General features: G+C 41.6%; 1 protein-coding gene and 1 long non-coding RNA gene across 2 annotated transcripts in view; one reads left to right on the top strand and one right to left on the bottom strand.

The window, feature by feature from the left end:
* The window catches only part of ahr1a (aryl hydrocarbon receptor 1a), a 51,946-nt gene extending 31,855 nt beyond the window's left edge, over window positions 1–20,091 (top strand). The window contains exons 5-13 of the mRNA XM_065027164.1: window positions 7,503–7,617; window positions 7,816–7,995; window positions 9,491–9,594; window positions 10,307–10,509; window positions 11,202–11,311; window positions 15,024–15,165; window positions 15,407–15,877; window positions 15,997–17,098; window positions 17,588–20,091. Coding sequence (XP_064883236.1) covers window positions 7,503–7,617; window positions 7,816–7,995; window positions 9,491–9,594; window positions 10,307–10,509; window positions 11,202–11,311; window positions 15,024–15,165; window positions 15,407–15,877; window positions 15,997–17,098; window positions 17,588–17,764 — 2,604 coding nt within the window. The 3' untranslated portion in view covers window positions 17,765–20,091. The remainder of the gene's footprint in view (window positions 1–7,502; window positions 7,618–7,815; window positions 7,996–9,490; window positions 9,595–10,306; window positions 10,510–11,201; window positions 11,312–15,023; window positions 15,166–15,406; window positions 15,878–15,996; window positions 17,099–17,587) is intronic.
* LOC115116256 (uncharacterized) lies at window positions 945–5,399 on the bottom strand. Its single transcript, XR_010465706.1, has 4 exons — window positions 5,312–5,399; window positions 4,570–4,630; window positions 3,102–3,217; window positions 945–2,356 (listed from the first exon to the last, which is right to left on the bottom strand). It is a non-coding gene; the product is annotated as an uncharacterized LOC115116256 (long non-coding RNA).
* Window positions 20,092–22,124: the final 2,033 nt, after the last annotated feature.

Here is a 22,124-nt window from a genome sequence, read left to right as displayed (position 1 = left end):
CACCAAGTAAAGGCTATTTTAACCTCTCTACAACAGGGCTTTCACCAGGTAAAGGGCCTCTTTTTAGCTTTCTATAAATGTAGTCTGGCTGACACCAGCTCTGAGTCTTCCTGAGACTGGAATGGCTGCTTTGATGTGTCAGCACGAAGCATCAATAGTGAAGGATATCCCCATTTCAAATTGAATGAATCATATTTTTATTTTTTTTACAATAGACCGCCCTTCAGCTTCCAGCCAGCCCTTCAGGGATAAGCAGAAACACACTGTAGCTAGCACAAACCTTCGGAGTTTGGACATCGTTTGCCGCTAACATGATGAATAGGGTGCATAAAACATCACACATTTTCCAAACGTTATAAAACCCCTTCTACACTAAAATGAGTGACATATAGAGAACTGCAACTTGTTAAACGTTACGATCTTGTAGCTAGCAAGCTAACGTTAGCTAGCATTGTTCAGCCCATAGAACTTTAGCTTGCTGGCTATCAAATCAATCTGCCAGCTAATCAAATGTATGTTTTATTTCAAATTTAACTAATTCGCTAATTATAGGCTGAACATTTCCTTAACCCACTAAAGTTATTAATTTTCCTTCTTGGATGTCTTCGATTTACATAGTAGAGAAATGTGAATCTTACATGCATTCTAGCTAGCTAACTACTACTGTACTACCCATGTTCAGTTCTGGCAAGTTTCCTCCCTGCCTCCTAATTTTGCATGAACATGAACTACCCTAAACATGAATAGATTACCAAGATCAGACTACGGCAAGTATGACCAGGAAAACCAAAAGAGAGATTAATCCTCTTTCATCAAGTCAGCCTAGAATGTCTAATGTAACAATTACTACTGTAAAGATAAAACAGAGAGCATGTGCAACATTTACTACTGTAAAAACGAGTGCATGTGCAACATTTACTACTGTAAAAATAAAACAGAGTGCATGTACAACATTCCCTTTATTTGACAGGATGATATAATGCATGAAGCAAACATGGAATGAATTTGAAATGTGAAGGTGTAAACTCAGTGAAAATGTAGAGTGAAGGTGTATTTCATTCCTCTCTCTACTCTGGCGCAGTGGAACAATTCTTATTCAGGCTGATTCTGAAGGAAACACAGAGACCAACTGCAATTGGACCATAGAACAAATATGTCTCAGCTTGCTTTATGCAGAGTGCTTCGTCTAGTATGCACCTGTAATTAAAACGTTATTCACACCTTATATGTCATCACTTTGTTGATAATTCGTCATCACTTTCAGTCAATAATTTGGAATGAAAAGGTCCAGGTAGCCTAGCCAGCCAGTGCATTTGTGGCACACTCATATGTAAGTATTAGTTCTGACTGTGATAAAAAAGTAGGCTATTAGAATCTTAATTCCCATCCTCATTCAAAATAAATAGTTATTGAGGCAGATTTGATTACTATGCTAGTAGTTCTTGCATTAAACAATGTTATGTATGGAGTTTCCATAGTTTAATCTAGTAAAAGTACTTTCTGTAATGCCTCTGTCGTAGAAATTCTACACAGGGTCACCCAAAGTCAATCTTAAATTAATAATTTGTTATTATTAGCACTGGTTCCAACCAACTCAATGCATCAAGTACACATGTCGATCAGGAGCTCTTCCGGGACAGTCCCTTTAGTTCTCTTATATACTGCAGACATGTTATATTTGCATGATTTAGCTTATTCATCATTCATAATTAATTAATCATTAACGTTTGCTTCATTCATGTGACCGAACAATACCTCATGAGGCTTCTTCTCTCTAGGCTGAGACTTTGAAACTGAGATATTGGGGCGAACTACCAAATTGCACATTTGTAGATCCTGATATTGAGGATTTGTTCAATCATTCACTAGCATGAACACAGAAATTGGTTATTAGAAAAGCAAACATAAAATGCTCCATCACATTCCCTCTTACCAGTCAATCTGTGATGATTATCATTATATTTTAAGGTAAGCATTAGATTATAGCTTCTCTCAAAAGGTACTATACTTCTGTTAAAGGGAAATCCACACATAAAACCAGACACTTCATCATTTAAAACCCTTCATTCTGGGTTATACAATCTAATTAGTATGGTAATACTATCATCATAATAGAGGTTATACTGCTATTAACAGGAGTGAATTCATATAAAATACACACACATGCACAGCAAGTTAAATAACACAATTAGGCAAACTAAGAAAGAAAACATATGCCGCAGCCCATTTGGTAATTTGGGATCCCCAACTTCCAAACAGGGATTCCAACCAAGTTGCAGGCGTCCACTCTGTGGGGAATTATTCTTAGCAACAGTGGCAATGTATTTGCTGAGATCAGTCATATTAGAAGAGTGATCTGGGACAAAAGTACAACATTCATCACCAACGATTGCACATGTGCCCCCTTTACCTGACAAAATATAGTCAAAAGCCTCTCTGTTTGGCAGAGCCAATTTACACAATTCTTTTAGCATCGATGTTTCTAGAGATCTCCAGAATTTGGTCTAGGGCACATCCATATTGAATTACACAGGGAAGACAGAGCACACGTTATAACAGTCTCACACCAACCTTGATATGAATGAGATTAGGGCAGGATTAGCCCAAGCTACAATCTAGTGGCTCATCACATTTTCTGGGCATAGCTTTGTTTCTAGAAGCCTTTCCAAATCATAATTAGAACTATTGATAAATTATCCAGCACACATTTATAATGACAGTCCCCCCTTAGTGCTTCACGTTGGTTCTCTCACTCAAATTTGAAGACCCTCAATTCAGCACACACCTATACAGGCCGAATTTACAGTATATTCATCTTATATTTCTAGCATTAACTTTTTTCATCACAGCCTTCATTTGTGGTAATGACAGATTATATCAATGCATTTCTAGTCTAAAGTACTATACATTTGCTGTGTGCAGACCTCCACAATCAACCTGATACCCCAAATAAACAATTTAGGACAACCCTAAATTAATTACGGGCACGGTTGACTACACCCCCTCCCCCTCGGCACTCATTCTTATGGCGTTTCCATTTGTCCTCCCAATGGCACATGTTCAAAATGGATGGCCCTTGATAATGTCCCCATTTCTCTCACCTGAGCCGCCACTGTTCTTTCCAGTCCATTATGTTTCCTACCAGTACTCCAGCAGCATGAGAGAAGTTTGGACGGGATCTCTCCACGCTCACTCCACATGGACACATGTTGCACTCCTGAGAAAATTGCATGAGAGAAAAGGCAGTTGATAGTTTCGACTGGATGCTGTGTACAGGTTGCTGGCTCGGACTCAGGTTTCAGGTGGTGAAGGACCATAGTGAACGCCATTATTGCCATTACTTCAGCCGGTTAGTGGGGGTGAGATTCACTTTGTTCTCGTCCTAATTATACCTTCTATGCATCTAGATACCATCTGTGGTCACCTTCACCATAACCTCGAGAGAGGACCGACCAGAACAACAGTTTAGTTTAGGGCATATCTGATTCCGGAAATCCAGACAAATTATTCACTGTATGACAAATTATTACTACTACCAATATTCTTATTAATTTTTTTTTTTCACCAGGTAGGCCAGTTGAGAATAAGTTCTCATTTACAACTGCGACCTGTCCAAGATAAAGTAAAGCAGTGCGACAAAAACAACAGTTACACATGGGATAAACAAACGTACAGTCAATAACACAATAGCTAAATCTGTATACAGTGTGTGCAGATGAAGTAGGCAGGTAAGGCAATAAATAGGCCAATAGTGGCGAAGTAATTACAATTTGGCATATTTACACTGGAGTGATATGTGCAGATGAGGAATAAAAATCTATGTGCAGTCATGTGAGTCACATGTGCAGTCATGTGAATAAAATCAATTTGCATATTTAACAAAGGGCCCCAGGGGACTGGTAATTCCCCCTTTGGACACATGACTCACATCATGATTCATGCATTTAAAAAAAATGACAACACTGCCTGTTAAATACAAATAAAATTATAATTACAACCCTTGATAACTCCACAAGGAAATAATTGTATCCCATAAGGTAATGGTCAAATAGACTAGAGACAGGTGTCCCTCATTCAGGGGCAGCGCTCTCTCTCTCTCTCCTCGTGTTCCGAATCACACACAGGAATGTTGATCAATTATAAACCTCTTTCTAATTCTCTATAGTGTTTACGTAGCCCATTTTAAATCTCAACCAATGTCTCTAGTCTTTCTAATGAGGGTGATCAGGCCTCACCAGAAAGTCAGAACAGAGGTCAGAGGTCAATCAACCCCATTAAGTGAGTGTTTCTTTCCCTGTACCTCAGACATTACTTCAAGATATTTTAATAATTTCAAACATTTTGTGTATCAGGTTTACAATGGGATTTACATTTCTTTATCAAGAGAATTTACATGTGTACAACCAAAACTGTGACGATAGATACTTCATTTGTGTTTCCTTTGTGCATCCTTTCTAACCTGTGAAAAACCCACGAAAACCTCAAATAAAAAGACCCCACACAATAAATCAGTAACACCACTAACACATATTCAATAACAGATTAAAACAAACAATGGCCAGGCCTTACTTAATATGGGTCTCCTTTAACAGTCGGATTCGGGTACCTTTTATAGCAACTCCCAAGGCGCCTGCCTCAGAATTCATTTCAAAGGAAAAGATACACAATCATTGGTAAACATGTAAACAAAACAAAAACTTGTCCTGGAACAAAGAAAATAAACATGTACTTAGTTTTCACTGTTAGATTTGAATCAGTCCTAAAAATTCTAAATCGTTAATCGAGTTTACTGCATCTTAGGCAGGAAGTCTTGATAAAAGTGTGTGTTTACAGAATTCTACTTCAGACACATCAGATGATACAGTGTCCCGTAAAGCTGAATAGGCACCTAAAGTAAAGAATCCTAGAGCCCCTCCCATCTCTTGTCATCTTGGTCTTTTTGACCTGTTGCATACAGTTCTGTCCTGACTGTCCCTGGGACATCAACTAGTCAAAATATGAAACTTGTTGTTTAACAAATCTGATAGGACCTTCAAAGAGTTGAATATATGCTCAATATTTGTTACGAAAAACATTTACTTGAATCTACTTAAATTCTGGACACAGTTCCACGCAATGGAAACATGGATGTCATAAGGTGAACGCACCAATTTGTAAGTCGCTCTGGATAAGAGCGTCTGCTAAAATGACTTAAATGTAAATGTAACATATTATTGTTTTAGATGACATTACCTTAAATCATTTGTGCTACCCAAACTATACAACAATAGTAACAATAATTGAACTTATCAAAAATGTGTTTTATTCATACCGCTGTCCCAAATGTCCCCACGGTGTCCCTTACAGCCTGTTTGAGTTCAGTTAATACTGGCTGCTATCTATTGTTCCACAGGAAACGTATCTCTAACCCAAACACCAGATGGTGGCCTCTAATTTAATATCAGTCCCAATGCACAATCCATCTGTTCGTCATGTGACCTTATATTGAAACATTTACTCTTCAAATTACTACAATATTGCATTATTAAAGTGCTATCTGAAAGCCACATATTACCATTCACTTTCTTATTTTCACTAACCTCCATATCTGTTTCCCTCAACTAGGACTTCACACTTATTACATGTCTTATTTTAAGATGAACTATAGATGGCGCGCTCTATCCATAATAAGTCTCTACCTAGCAAGTTAAACTCAAGTAACCAATTATACTTTCATACATTTGTTACGTTATCAAATCTAGTAACCCATTATACTATTAATTTCTCTATTTTGTACACCACTTACGTACGTCTACGTTTGGGTGTGCAAGTTGTATATAATTATTATTTTTCTCCATTGTTACTATCAAATCTCTAGTAACCCAGTATACTTTTCTTCGCCAATTTCTCCTTTAGACTAGTGTTCTATTCATACATGGGTTTAGATATTTACACTAGTTCTATTTAACAGCATATTCGGGAATAGTACTTTCCCCTTTCATATCTCTCACATACACAGATTCCCTATATAACGTTATAGATCCTAAATGCCTACAATAATACCTTGTGCTATTATCAATGGTTCTCAGACCATGTAGACTATCGTTACACACGAGTAGTGGCTGCAGACACATTTAGACACATCATAGTTATTATGCATATGTAACTTCAACAGTTTCAGTGGTTCTCTGACCACGTAGACACCTTTTATAAATGCCTACAGACAATTGTCACTGAGGCTTCTCTGGCCTCACTCTATCCTTCTCCTAAGACCAGCTTGCCGATACTTCCTATACATGTATAATAACCGTAGATAACGTTATAGATCGAAAACTCAGCTCACAGAACAGGTTGGGGTATCCATTCAGACACGTACTCAGTAATCTCCCATATTACCTCTTTCACACCGGAGCCAGTCCCCTGGCAGCTCTCATTCACTCAGCACTTAATAGTAATAATATCTCTTATTATTCTCAATTTCAAACTCTTATCCAAATTTCATTCAGCTTAATATCCAAATTTCTATTTTCTTATTGTCCAAATTTCAATCACCTTGATATCCATATTTCAATCAGCTTAACACATCCTTTCCACACTTACACAACTCTCACATCCACATTCACTTAGTACTATTTCCAAACGCACTCGGTAATCTCTAAGACTACCTCTATCTTTCTTCAGCCATGTGAATCACTGCCACGGTTCCTCTATAGTCTCTACAGCATCTATAGTCCCTGAGCATCACAGTCCCTATAGCATCCATAGTATTGAAAAACCCTCAGCATCCATACTTATCAATAGTTTATATAGTCATAAATGCTATGGTCTCTATAGACTCGTCTTTCTGCATACATATAGAATAACACACACACTTCCACACATTCACTCAGTACATATTATCCACATTTCAATCAGCTTAATAGCCAAATGTAAATCCTGTTGTTATCCCAATTTCAAATAGCTTAATACTATCCACATTCAATACAATCACACACCTCACATCCACATTCACTTCGTGCTATTAATTAACCAGTGTTACCCTCCATTTTAGTATTACATTTGATTGAATACTGCATTGTTGGGGTTAGGGCTTGCACGAAAGGCATTTCACTGTACTTGTGCATGTGACTTTAAAAATGGAAACATTAGTCTATTTTATAGGGTTAAAACATCTGACTAATGCGTAAGCACTGCTTATTTACTAGTGTCCATATCACTATTTGTGTTACTTAACGGTTTGCGTGTTGATTGCTCTGGTATTTCCTCAACATGAACGAAAGCCAGGACCTAAACAGATACCAAGTCTAATAAGTCCATTTGGGTATCGGAACTAAACCCAGGTTGAATCTAAGGCCCAGTACAGAGCACATTTGTAGAGTACAAGTCAGGACTAAGATCCATCAGATAAGTGATGGGAAGAGGAAGGATGTATTGTCTAGCAACAATAATGTCCATGTTTGCATTGTTTTCTTGTAGTTTACTAGACTTGTATTTTGATGATGGTGGATGTTTTTGCTTCTCAGTCAGACGTCGTCCATCAGAGTGTTTATGACGTCATTCATATGGAGGACCGAGCAGAGTTACAGAGACAGCTCCACTGGGCCCTGAACACCCCTGACACTGGACAGCTGGTCTCAGGTAACCTCCAACCCCACCCTCATCCCTGACACTGGACAGCTGGTCTCAGGTAACCTCCAACCCCACCCTCATCCCTGACACTGGACAGCTGATCTCAGGTAACCTCCAACCCCACCCTCATCCCTGACACTAGACAGCTGGTCTCAGGTAACCTCCAACCCCACCCTCATCCCTGACACTAGACAGCTGGTCTCAGGTAACCTCCAACCCCACCTTCATCCCTGACACTGGACAGCTGGTCTCAGGTAACCTCCAACCCCACCCTCATCCCTGACACTGGACAGCTGGTCTCAGGTAAACTCCAACCCCACCTTCACACTGGACAGCTGGTCTCAGGTAACCTCCAATCCCACCCTCACACTGGACAGCTGGTCTCAGGTAAAGCTGCATTTTTCACCTGCGCTGGAATGAGTTTTTCACCACACAGACAGCCGACATGCAATTTGTACCAGTACGTCTGTTTCTTATAGACTATCACTCTCCAATCCACACTATCTAACCCATCTTGCCCCAGATCTTATATTAATTGAGCCCCCCCTGCGTTGGCAGGTTCCTTCATTATATATATTAGTCCTAGGGTGTCTGCTACCTAATGTACTAATATGACATGAAGTCCAGCAGCTCCATGTATGCTGGTGAAGCACAGGGAAACATGGTATCTACTAGGAAGTGAAGAGAGCCACAAAAGGAAATAACCACTTGTGAAAAGTAAACCTCTTTGAATGTACAGTATCTCTGCTGTGTCAGCCAGGATTGTAGGCCTAGATGTTCTAGTCCATCCAACCGGTCTATTGCAGTCGACTGGTCCATCTCCAAGGCTTTCCAAGTAGATCGCCAAACATTTCTGTATAAAGCCCAACCAATAAAGCCTTGCATTCCTATTTTTGTATTACTTTTACAATGTTTGTTTTAGGTGCACTTGATTCAGCTGTCCTGCACGCCAGGTAGTTGAAGTGTTCCCATTTTGTCCCATTTCATGTGTCTGACGGTACAAACTCCACCTACCTGGCAGGTCCGGATGGCAAATCAAGTGCACCTATAGGCCTACCGCTGGCCAATCAGATATCTCAGATCACTGTGTCACAGCTTCCACGAGCCCACAGTGAAGTTGATAGTCGACTACTGTGAGATTTCAAAACTACTGCGAGAAACAAAATCATGACTAGAGAGACTGTCAACAAATACAGTGAAGAGATGCTGTTTTTATGAGAGTTCATGTTTAAGATTTTATTCAGCACTGTCAACACTTTTATAAAGCCATTAAACACCCTCTACCTATCCACTCGGCTTGTGTCTTTCTAAAATAGAGTATTTCACATTCTCTGGTCATACGAGTAACAACGTGGTTTCCATGGGGAGAACCATTTTTTTTGTACGGGTCCTTTGCCCTACTCGTGTTACACTGATCATAGAGGACTGGTGGTTTACTATCTTTGATATTATCCAGTCTGTCACTGTATTCTCTCTCCATATCGTAGTGTGGAGCAGTGTTTCACCTTGCATCCTGAGAGGTGTTTTAGCACCTTGGACCAGAAGTGGCACCTGGCTGGGGTGAGCCTGACCTAGGCCCAGCCCTGGATAAGAAACTATTACCTAGCATTCTGTCTTTCCTCAGTAGGAAATGGCTAATGACATGTGGCATAACATTCTGGTTTGTAGTGTGGGGACAAGACTGTTAACAGTCCCCTCCGGGTGAGGTTTGCAGCTCGGGTTGAGGGCTGCTGCTAAGAGTTAGTCTACTATATGAAGATACTATTTTCTCTAGACATCCTGTAATTCACTATTATAGCTATAGTATGCTGTATGTGTAATTCACTATTATAGCTATAGTATGCTGTATGTGTAATTTTATGACCCCCTCTGGCCTTTGAAGATTCAGCCTCGCCAGAGGCGCTCCCACCAGAGAATTCCACCTTCCTGGAACGCAACTTTGTCTGCAGGTTAAGATGTCTCCTGGACAACTCCACTGGCTTCCTAGTAAGTTCGTGGAGGAAATCTCTGCAATTTCTGGAAAATCTAGGGAATTTTAGGGAAGGATTTTTCAACCCTAATCATTTAAAATAATTATTTTAAAAGATTACTTGTGAACAGTGTACTACAGCGCAATGGAAATCAACTCTCATCTCCCGCTGATACTCTTGAGATTGTAATTGCATTATGACAGCCACTGAAGTCACTTTCTTTGAGGATGAGTGGCGTGTCAGGAAGGGGTTAAATATGTGTTGTCCTGAAGTGGGGGAATCAGTGTGAGGCTTCTCCAATTCCCCTTTGAGTTCAGGAAAGGGTGGGGCCAAAGACTGCTTATCCAGACCAGGAAGTTTTCCTACAGATAGCGTTTGCAGTCAAGCTTTGAGAACACAAAAATATTCTCTACTTTTTTGGATTGTTTTTGCATTTCTCTACAGTTTTGTGAATGTCAAGTTATAATCACTGAATAATTAGATTTAGCTGGAATTGGAAATTGTTTTCTTATTACATAAACTCAGTATTGTAGCTTAAATCCAGCAGCACCCCAACATCAATATGTGAAAACGGCGTGTTTCTATGTTCTGTAGTAAAAAAGTGAGGAAGATGTGTTTCCAATGACAACCAATTCATAGACAATTAGGAGGCAATTAGTAGGATGGTTCTTAACTGACTTGCCTAGTTAAATAAAGGTTAAATAAAAAAAATATTCTGCGTTCTCCAGGCCCTGAAAATCCAGGGGCGTCTGAAGTTCCTCCATGGCCAGAGCGAGAGGACAAAGGAGGGCAAGGCCATCCCGCCTCAGCTGGCTCTGTTCGCCCTGGCCTCTCCCTTGCAGCCCCCCACCATCCTGGAGATCCGCACCAAGAACTTAATCTTCAAGACCAAGCACAAGCTGGACTTCACCCCCATTGCCTGTGACGCCAAGTGAGTGACGATAACAGTAGTGGGCCTGTCTAGTGGGGCTTACTGCTGCTAAGCACCTTCAATACATAGGAAACATGACCACTTCACTACAATATTTTACATTGAATTCAAAGCTTGCCGTCTGAATGGTAAATCATTTTATTGTTCACCTGCTGGAGTTGTGAACGAGCTGTTGAGCTAAATCTAGTACAATGCATCACGTGTCTTGTGAGATATGTTTTAATTGTATGTAGTCCCTGTCAAATAAACCTAATCATTCAAATCATTTATACATTTTAAGAGGAACCATCAGCGCAATCTCATCATATTTGAGATTATAAACTGGGTGGATCGAGCCCTGAATGCTGATTGGCTGAAAGCCGTGGTATATCAGTATACCACGGGTGTGACGAAACTATTTTTAATGCTCAAATTACATTGGTAACCACTTTATAATAGCAATAAGGCACATTGGGGGTTTGTGGTATATGGCCAATATACCACGGCTAAGGGTTGTATCCAGGCACTCCGCTTTGCGTCGTGCTTAAGAACAGCCCTTAGACGTGGTATATTGGCCATATACCACACCCTCTTGTGCCTTAATGATTAATTATGCTTTTAGATCACGTGTGATCTATTCAGAAGTAGGGAGGAGACATGTTTTCATCATGTTTTCATTGTTCTTCCTGTGTTTTTCCTGTCCTCCTGTACAGAGGGAAGATGGTGCTGGGTTACACTGAGGCTGAGCTGTGCAACCATGGCTCAGGATACCAGTTCATCCATGCTGCTGACATGCTGCACTGTGCTGAGAACCACATGAGGAGTAAGACTGCTCTCCTGCTGCACATAGTCCTATCATGTAGTGTAGTTCATGGAGACTGACAGACCGAGATCAAAAACGTGCAGGTCACATTTCAAACGCACTGCATGTGTACTGCATGTTGAGTTGCACATTCTACATGTTGAGTGCTCATTGAGTTACATGTTGAGTTGCACATTCTACATGTTGAGTTGCACATTCTACATGTTGAGTTGCACATTCTACATGTTGAGTTGCACATTCTACATGTTGAGTTGCACATTCTACATGTTGAGTTGCACATTCTACATGTTGAGTTGCACATTCTACATGTTGAGTTGCACATTCTACATGTTGAGTAGCTCATTCTACATGTTGAGTAGTTCATTCTACATGTTGAGTTGCACATTCTACATGTTGAGTTGCACATTCTACATGTTGAGTTGCACATTCTACATGTTGAGTTGCACATTCTACATGTTGAGTTGCACATTCTACATGTTGAGTTGCACATTCTACATGTTGAGTTGCACATTCTACATGTTGAGTTGCACATTCTACATGTTTGCTCATTCTACATGTTGTAGTTCATTCTACATGTTGAGTTGCACATTCTACATGTTGAGTTGCACATTCTACATGTTGAGTAGCTCATTCTACATGTTGAGTAGTTCATTCTACATGTTGAGTAGCTCATTCTACATGTTGAGTAGTTCATTCTACAGCCAGTGTCCCTGAGGGGACTTTCTGAACAGATTCATTCCTGCAACTTCTAAAAAATGAATGGTGTTTTAAGATATGATAAAACAAGACAAGACCACACTTTATTAATCCCTGAAGGCAATTTTGAATGAAATTTGATTTAGACTTTTAGTGAACATTTAAACATTCAAACTTTTATACAAAGTTGGGATCCTTAATATTATGATTTTTTTTTTTTTGCTAAACTCAGTGCAGTTAAAATGTTGTTTTCAGTTTTATAGCCTAACTAAACGGTATGCTATGAATGCCTGTGGAAAGTTGTGTAATTTTAAATAAAACCTTAGGCTACTTTGGTGAATTTGCGAAACATGCAAGACAAGACATCATTTTTGCCTGCCCCCTCCCCTTCGCGCTGGCTCGCCTGCTCTTTATTAATGATGCAAGTGTGTGTTCAGTCTTCGGTCTGTTGTGTGTAATATATCCTAGCCTATTCATTGGTGATAGGTACGGCTGGGTGATATGGCCAAAATATCATATCAGGCAAAAAAACAATTATATTGACGATAATTTATGTTTTTGAATAATAAATGTTCACAATTTTCTTTAAGTGTGACCCTAGGGTGGCAACACATACATTCTAAGTGATTTCAATGGGTCTCCATTCTGATTGTTGTATACTGTTCAATTCAACTTCAACCAAAAAAATGATTGAACTGTTGGAATCATGGAAATAGAAGGATTATTCTAATTCTATAGTTGGAATATAATAGTGGGCCATTTGAATTCAGTATTTGACATGACTACGAATGAAAATGCCAGGGAAGAGTTATTGTGACAGGGTAGGAACTGTTGATAAGTGTTTCCTAGGGGACCCTATAATCTTTGGCTACATTGAATGTTCTCTCTTAGCTACTTCATGTAGCTAACATATTCATGCTTCGCGTATTCCTCTGATTTAGACAACATGTTGATTTAGGTCTAAACCATCACTGGTATTATCAGGCTGTATAGCTAATTACGTTTGCTCTGACTCAGTACATTTATTAGCTAGCTAGCGATTAGCATTAGCGGCCTACATGATTTAGGCCCAACTTGCTAAGAAAAGACAACTAGCTGTTTTCAGATGTAAGAAACACAAATCAATAGTGTAATTGTAGAATGCTAGTAAAATTATAGTAAGAAGCAAGGTGAAAACAGCATAATTTTCATCAACATTGTTGCATGTGCTGCATTGCCCATGCAATGCATGGTGCAGGCCTAGGTCTGTCTGGAAAGCAGCATGGAGAGAGTGGATAGAGATGACTCAAGTAGCGAAGTAAACTATAAAAATGGGCGTTACACAAGGTGTACCACATTTAACAAACCAAACATTCAAATACCGTTATAGAAGGTAAAGTAAAAACCCAAACCGGTCCCTGCATCAATGCCCGTGTATCGTCAAATACGGTATAGCGCCCAGCCCTAGTGATAGGCCCTGCTTTGCTGAAGTTACGAAACATTGCAAGCCAAGAAATGGCAAGATACAGCATTCCATTAATGTAAACTCACCCCATTCCGTACAAATGTGCTCAACCGCAACATTCAAACGAGGCTATAAAGAAAACTAATGGGACTGTGTTTACGTCAAAATCAGGGATGTGAACTAGGTTTCTATTCAAGCGTTGATCGACATGGTAATGGCTCTATACTATTGGAGAAAAAAAAAAAAACAGACCCTCCGTTACATCTAGACGTGTCATGTCATAACGTACAGCACTCTTAAAGCTACTATTTCGGTCTTATAGTCTCTCTCCACCAGGTGTAGCACTTCTATCATCATTTAAAAACAATGGACAGTGACGGGGTAAGGTGGGATACCTAGTCATTTTTTGCGTCTTCACTGCAAGCGATCACGACTCTCAAAAAAACTGTTTACTTCTGAAGATCACTTTAGCACTGCCCTAAAACCTCGATTCAAATTCGACACAAACCTTCAAATAGGTATGTAATGACACATTATATAAACTCTTTATAGTGTTTTTTTTTTTACATTTTAAAGGTGATAAGTTGATAAAGTAGAAAAAAAGCCATTTTCCCACACGACATCTCTCCTTCTCACTATCACACATTAGTTTCGCTTCCCCACCCTCCATTTTTAAAAAGACCCAAAGGGGCTCATTGCCTGCTTGAATTATGCAGAAACGGGCAGTGTTTTGGTCATGTTAATTGATTCTGTTGGAAAGGGGAGAAATTGTGCTTTACAATGGTATTGACATTACAGTTGATCTGGAAGTATTACGTTTTTTTGGCGATAAAATAAGGACAATTGTACGGACCAAGGCGATGTACATACAGCTTTTGATTACAGATAGATAGGCCTAGTGCGTATTTCTGACTGTTTGCCTGGTGGCCGACCTGCCAATAATGTACGCCTCCTCTTCTCCCTGGCCCTCGCTAGCTCTCTATGAAAGATGCCAGTGTTTGTGTTCTCTGAAGTTTGGCAACTAATAATTCTCCTCCGTTCCAAAAATACTGAATCTTAGGGGTTGATTCTTAGCGCAATCTAATCTTAACACTGAGAAACAGGAGTCGTTGTGCAAGGAGTCGAGGAATCTATTCTTTTGGATTCGACTCTCCACCACTATTTCATTGTCGTTAACTTTTGAAAAATGGCTGAGAAAGGCAAGCGACAGCAGCGAAGTCCCATTAAATGAGAAGGAAATGGCAACTTTGCGAAGTGGAATTGAGGTACAGGAATTGTAGTACAGGTGCAATGCTTCACCATCTGAAAATGATGCACCGTGAGACCCAAACCGTTGCTGGCAGCTGCATTGTGAATTCACATTAATTTTCTGTATCTTTTTTTACAGAAACAGCAAGGAGAAAAATTCTGTTTAAATGTCAGCCATTTTGTTTTTGTTTTTACCATATGCCACATCCCTAGTGACTTTTGGGGATGTTTTTAGTTTATTAGTTAAACTGCATGAATGTGTCATATACACATTTCTGCTGTGTAACTTGGTTAATGTGTGTGTTTGTGTGTTTCCATGCCCAGTGATAAAGACCGGAGAGAGTGGGATGACAGTATTCAGGCTGCTGACCAAGCTGACAGGCTGGGTGTGGGTGCAGGGTAACGCCAGACTGGTCTACAAGAACGGACAGCCTGAGTGTATCATCGCATCCCAAAGAGTCCTCACGTACGTCTCGGCACGCACACACACAACCTCATTCTTTAATGTCATTCCATTGGGGCGGCAAGTAGCCTAGTGGTTAAGAGCGTTGGGCCAGTAACCAAAAGGTTGCTGGTTGGAATCCTCAAGCTTACTAGGTGAAAAAACTGTCAATGTGCCCTTGAGCAAAGCACTTAATCCTAATTTCTCATGTAAGTCACTCTGGATAAGAGCGTCTGCTAAATGACTAAAATGTACTTGTTTTTAGTGATGAAGAGGGAGAGGACAACCTAAGGAAGCGGAGCCTCCAGCTGACTTTCAGTTACACCACTGGGGAGGCTCTTCTCTACAACACCAGCTTCCCCAAGACTCTGGTAACAGGGGACTCCTTAGCAGGCGACACCACCGGCCCTGCAGGAAATATCACCAACAACAACCAGGATGGAACCCTAGACCCTGACTCACTGCTGGGCTCTCTGCTGAAACAGGATAAGTCCATCTACTGCTGCTCCCCTCACACTCAGAACGAGCTCCAACTCCCTCTCCAACTCCAGGAGGAGGTGGCAGGGGTTCCACAGGAGGAGGTGGCAGGGCTTCCACAGGGGGATTGTGGGGGCATCTTCTCCAGCAGCTGGCAGGAGGGCAGCATCCGCTCTCTGTCGGAGAGTGTCCTCTTCAAGCAGGAGCCGTTGGGGGTTGGGGGTGGCGGGGGGATCGACGGCTTCTCATCGGAGGACAGGTAACTGATCACTTAATATTTATCTTATGTGTATCTGTGTGGCTGCTACTGTTTATGTAACCTTGACTGCACTACACATTTCCCAATTGTGACTATAAAGATATTGATTTGATTGACAGAGACAGAGACAGGGATTTGTGGAGCTTCATGATGAACCTGGGCATCAGTAGGGAGGACCTGGAGCTGTTCCAGCAGGATGAGATGTTCCTCGATGTGGATCTGGACACTGGCCGAGACCGCCTCCTTCCTGACCTGACAGACGAGATTCTCTCCTACGTACAGGAGTCTCTGAGGAAGAGGTCGGACTGGGGTCAGACTGTATTATCTTGCAGGGGGGCTAAGTTAGGGGAACAGGACTATAGCAGCCCTACCATGCTGTTACACCAACCATCTATGGAACAATCACAAACCCCACATCTACATTCTACTACAGTTCTGTTACACCAACCATCAACCTCACAACCACATTCTTCTACAGTGCCTCAGTGTCAGTCACAGATACAGCCACCACAGCTGCCTGTAGTCCATCCCCTATCAGTTCACCACTATCGGCCTCCGCCCCACTACCCACAGCAGCCAATACCGCAGCAGTGTTTACACACACAGCCCCACCCACAGGCAACACAGCAGCAGAAACAGAGCCATCTAAATGGACAGGTATTGCCAAACCAACAGCAGCAGCAGCTGTGTAACAGACTGAAGCACATGCAGGTGACTGGGACGGGTTCAATAACACAAAGACAGAAAGACATCACCAAGCAGCAGCAGCAGATTCCTCCATTGTTCAATGTGGAGCAGCCAGGGGGCTCCAGACTCGCCACGGCCACCCCAGCATGGGCACCTCTGCCTGGGGAAGCTTCCCTGGGCCTCCCCTACAGGAACCAGCTGAACACTTTGTCTGTTAGCCGCTCTTCAGTGCTCTCCTCCTATGTACCCACCACGGGCCTCCAGAGCCAGGGGGTGGACGGAGACCTCATGCCCCAGAATTTGGAGGAGTTCCTGGGCAGCCTGGAGTCCAGTGGTCCCCGAGGGACAGAGGATGGTAGGGGAGCGCTCCAGTGGAGTGTGGTGGAGGCCCTGGGTGTGTTCCAGCAGCAGAGGCACCTCCCTGACGACCTGGCTCAGTCTCAGGCCACCAGCCAGGGCTGCGCTCAGCATGCCTATCCCCTGGCTATGGGGCTCAGCCAGGTCAATAGAGCAGAGTGGCCATTCACCACACAGGTAAGAAAGGTGACACTAACCTGGGTAGTGTGCATTAGGCGTCAAACAGGTAAAGGGGGTCCTACCTGAACTTGTCTAATAAAAATGCTAATAAATACAAAATTGTGCCCCATGGAACAAGATCAAATGTATTTATAAAGTCCTTTTTTACATCAGCAGATGTCACAAAGTGCTTATTCAGAAACCCAGCCTTAAACCACAGACAGCAAGCAATGCAGATGTAGCAGCACAGGGACTAGGGCCCTGAACTAATTCTGTAAAATGTTAGACCTATGCACTTTACTTCCTCTAGCTATATACTCATCATATGAACGTTGAATACCAATGGCACATACTTACCTGCGCATCAGATTTACCAAGGGAATGAGACTTTAGAAACAGAAGGTCATTATCATTTGATCATTGAAAGCCAGTGGGTATTTACACATCAAGGCAATTTAGACCAGAAAAGGGAGGCTTAGCTAAGTCGGCCATTTTCCTCTGTTCCAGTTCCAGAACGGGAGCCTGAAGGAGGCTGGTCCAGCCCCTGGCCCTGTACCCAACCCTGGGTCCTCCAGGGGGGCAGACCATGGACATGCAGCAGCGAAGCTGCCAATTCACCAGCCTCCTCCTCCCTCTGCTGAGAGCACGCCCTACCCTGACCTCCCTCTGAGTGGATTTATGTGAGACTGAAGGCCCTCCTCCCTGGAGGCTCCAGAACCAGACATTCCAAGGCCAGCCAGCTGCCCCCGGTCCCTCGGAGGGAGCAGAGCCCTGACTGACGACAGCGCCACACAACAGAGGCTAGAGGGATAAGGATCCTCCTGTCTGGCACCCAGCTGCACATGGCTCCCCTGCGACCACTAAGACTGTCTCCCAAATGGGCCCTTGTCAAAAGTAGTGCACTATATAGGGGATAGGGTACAATGTGGGCTGCTATCTAAAACAGGAACCAGGGCATGTCTGGGAATATGGAGGACTTGGACTGAGAGGTCCCGTGTGGATCATTTTGTTAGAGCTTGGCACTTGCAACGCCAGGGTTGTGGGTTCGATTCCCATGGGGGACCAGTATGAAAATGTATGCACTCACAACTATAAGTCGCTCTGGATCAGAGCATTTGCTAAAATACTCAAATGTAAAAGTGAGATTCACATCCAGAGAGACTGTCTGAACGTCAGACAGCAGGCAGAGGGACAGTCCGAGACAGAGAGATTGTGACAGACAGACGGAGGGAGACCAGAGAAAGTGGATAATCAATCAAATTTATTTATAAAGCCCTTCTTACTTCAGCTGATGTCACAAAGTGCTGTACAGAAACCCAGCCTAAAACCCCAAACAGCAAGCAATGCAGGTGTAGAAGCACGGTGGCTAGGAAAAACTCCCTAGAAAGGCCAGAACCTAGGAAGAAACCTAGAGAGGAACCAGGCTATGAGGGGTGGCCAGTCCTCTTCTGGCTGTGCCGGGTGGAGATTATAACAGAACATGGGCAAGATGTTCAAATGTTCATAGATGACCAGCAGGGTCAGATAATAATGATCACAGTGGTTGTAGAGGGTGAAACAGGTCAGCACCTCAGGAGTAAATGTCAGTTGGCTTTTCATAGCCGATCATTCAGAGTATCTCTACCGCTCCTGCTGACTCTAGAGAGTTGAAAACAGAAGGTCTGAGACAGGTAGCACGTCCGGTGAACAGGTCAGGGTTCCATATCCGCAGCCAGAACAGTTGAAACTGGAGCAGCAGCACGACCAGGTGGACTGGGGACAGCAAGGAGTCATCATGCCAGGTAGTGCATAGAAATGTAATGGACTAATGACCTGTTTGAATGTGGACTTGCTTTAAAAAGAAAACTCTTGTCAGCCATTTTGTTTGTCCAGAATAACATCCTGTTGGTGCAGTCATGGTTTACTGGTCAGTGTGTCAGCATGCCAGGTCATGAACCTGATGTAATACTGAACAAGCAGTTCTTCCATTGGTCAATGAGTAAGATGAGATGATGCAGAACTCAAATGTTACCAATCCGAAGAGCCCATATTCATAAAGTATCTCTGAGTAGGTCTGCTGATCTACGATCAGTGTTTTCTTTTAGATCATAATGAATATGATTATATGGAGAAGGGGGGTGGATCTGATCCTAGATCAGCACTCCTACTCTGAGACACTTTTAAATATATATAAACCATTGATTGCTTAGAAATAATCACTTGCATTTAAAGGTGCAGTTGAATGAAACAAACCGTAAGCTATTTGAGCTATCCATGAGATGGAGTATCTGTCTACACTGTGCTTGATATTTTTGTACAGAATGCATTGACAATCCTACTAAATCATGAAGTAATATTTTGAGCAATTTGATCGCTTTATGGATCCTGCCTATCTGTTCTTCAGCCCACTCACTTGCATTGCAAGACAGGCAAAGTAATAATGATTTATAGATTAGTTAGTAGTCCAAGACCCAATGACATTTTCTACATCTCAAATAGCACTCTATGCCCTATGTCGTGCACTACTTTTGACCAGGACCCATAGGGCTCTTGTCAAAGTAGTGAGCTATATTGTGAGTAGGGTGCCATCTATAGGGAATAGGGTGCCATCTGGGTCTTTGCCATTGAGTTCAAGTAGCAGATCAATGTGTTTGATCTACATATCTAACTTGAAGAAAATGTATGCACTTATTTATGGCAAAATAACCTATTGCACTCTTAGTGAAAGTAGAAGACTGTTGTATGTAGCACTATAAATAATGTACCTTGTTTAACTGAGCCAATCATGTTCATGTTGCTATGCAGAATAGTGCAGTGGAACATTAGACCCCTTGTTGTTTGGAGGTCTGTCACTTCATTGACATAATTCTGTGAAAGTCAGGGTTTATTTAATTTATTTTGTCAAAAGACAAATCTAACTTTAGATATGTTCAAATTCAATCAATGAAAATGTTCAGTTTTGCATTTGTTTGTATTTTGTATGAAATTGTGTACAATTTATGTAATGAGCAATCACACTGCAGGAAGAGAAAGTTTACTGTTATTCTGTTCTTTCACACGCTGATAAATGTTGATTAAGTACTGTTGAAGGGTTTTATTTACACTAGCCCTTGACCAAGTACAGTTGAAGGGTTTTATTTAAAGCCCTTGACCAAGTACAGTTGAAGGGTTTTATTTACACTAGCCCTTGACCAAGTACTGTTGAAGGGTTTTATTTACACTAGCCCTTGACCAAGTACTGTTGAAGGGTTTTATTTACACTAGCCCTTGACCAAGTACTGTTGAAGGGTTTTATTTACACTAGCCCTTGACCAAGTACTGTTGAAGGGTTTTATTTATACTAGCCCTTGACCAAGTACAGTTGAAGGGTTTTATTTACACTAGCCCTTGACCAAGTACTGTTGAAGGGTTTTATTTACACTAGCCCTTGACCAAGTACTGTTGAAGGGTTTTATTTACACTAGCCCTTGACCAAGTACAGTTGAAGGGTTTTATTTACACTAGCCCTTGACCAAGTACTGTTGAAGGGTTTTATTTACACTAGCCCTTGACCAAGTACAGTTGAAGGGTTTTATTTACACTAGCCCTTGACCAAATACAGTTGAAGGGTTTTATTTACACTAGCCCTTGACCAAGTACTGTTGAAGGGTTTTATTTACACTAGCCCTTGACCAAGTACAGTTGAAGGGTTTTATTTACACTAGCCCTTGACCAAATACAGTTGAAGGGTTTTATTTTAGCCCTTGACCAAGTACTGTTGAAGGGTTTTATTTACACTAGCCCTTGACCAAGTACAGTTGAAGGGTTTTATTTACACTAGCCCTTGACCAAGTACAGTTGAATGGTTTTATTTAGACTAGCCCTTGACCAAGTACTGTTGAAGGGTTTTATTTAGACTAGCCCTTGACCAAGTACAGTTGAAGGGTTTTATTTACACTAGCCCTTGACCAAGTACTGTTGAAGGGTTTTATTTACACTAGCCCTTGACCAAATACAGTTGAAGGGTTTTATTTACACTAGCCCTTGACCAAGTACAGTTGAAGGGTTTTATTTACACTAGCCCTTGACCAAGTACTGTTGAAGGGTTTTATTTACACTAGCCCTTGACCAAATACAGTTGAAGGGTTTTATTTAATATCCTATACAGGGTAGGTTTTCTGTCATAAATAAGTTGGTTAAACAATGTCATAGGTAGGCTTGTAAAGCTACCGGTAATTTACCAAAGTTACTGGAATCTTCTATAATTTTGGTAATTAGCATAGGCTGCAATAAATTCTGTTAAGTTCAGTCATTTATACTTTTTTTATTATACTTTCTTTTGTTGTACTTTGGATCCCTTTTTCTCCACAATTTTTGTGATATCCAATTTGTAGTTTGACTTGTCCCATCGCTGCAACTCCCATACGGACTCAGGAGAGGTGCTGGTCGAGAGCCCTCCGAAACACGACCCTGCCAAGCCACACTTCTTCTTGACACACTGCTCACTTAACCCGGGGGCCAGCCGCACCAATGTTTCTGGAGGAAAATCTGGTGCCCGTGTCAGCGTGCATGCACCCGGCCCGCGACAGGAGTCGCTAGAGCGCGATGTGACGAGGACATCCCGGACGGAAAAGAAAAACCCTAACCCGGACGACGCTTGGCCAATTGTGCGTTGCCTCATGGGTCTCCTGGTCATGGCCGTCTGCGACACAGATGGGGATCAAACCCAGATCTGTAGTGATGCCTCAAGCGTATTTAGAGAAAATAGCCTAACTAAGGAAAAAAGCATCTAATCAACAATGGCATTATTATCATTTGATTCTGCAACTCTTTCAACTATTGACTTTTATCACAGCTGCCACTAGTTTGGCAAAACATTGATAATAAATACATCTTGACATAGTAGCAAAATATATAAAGGATATTTTATAATGAAACCCTCATATTTAACACTGATGGTATTTGCTAAGTTTGGTTGATATTTAGGAAAATGTTTTACAGTGTTGTCATCTTGAATTATTTCATATTTTACATGTGATAAGGCCACACAGTGGGCCAGAGACGATTAGACACCTGTAATAATCTG

This window comes from Oncorhynchus nerka, linkage group LG14 (genome assembly GCF_034236695.1).
Source record: "Oncorhynchus nerka isolate Pitt River linkage group LG14, Oner_Uvic_2.0, whole genome shotgun sequence".
Taxonomy (NCBI): Eukaryota; Metazoa; Chordata; class Actinopteri; order Salmoniformes; family Salmonidae; genus Oncorhynchus; species Oncorhynchus nerka.
This window is presented reverse-complemented; position numbering and strand designations above follow the sequence as displayed.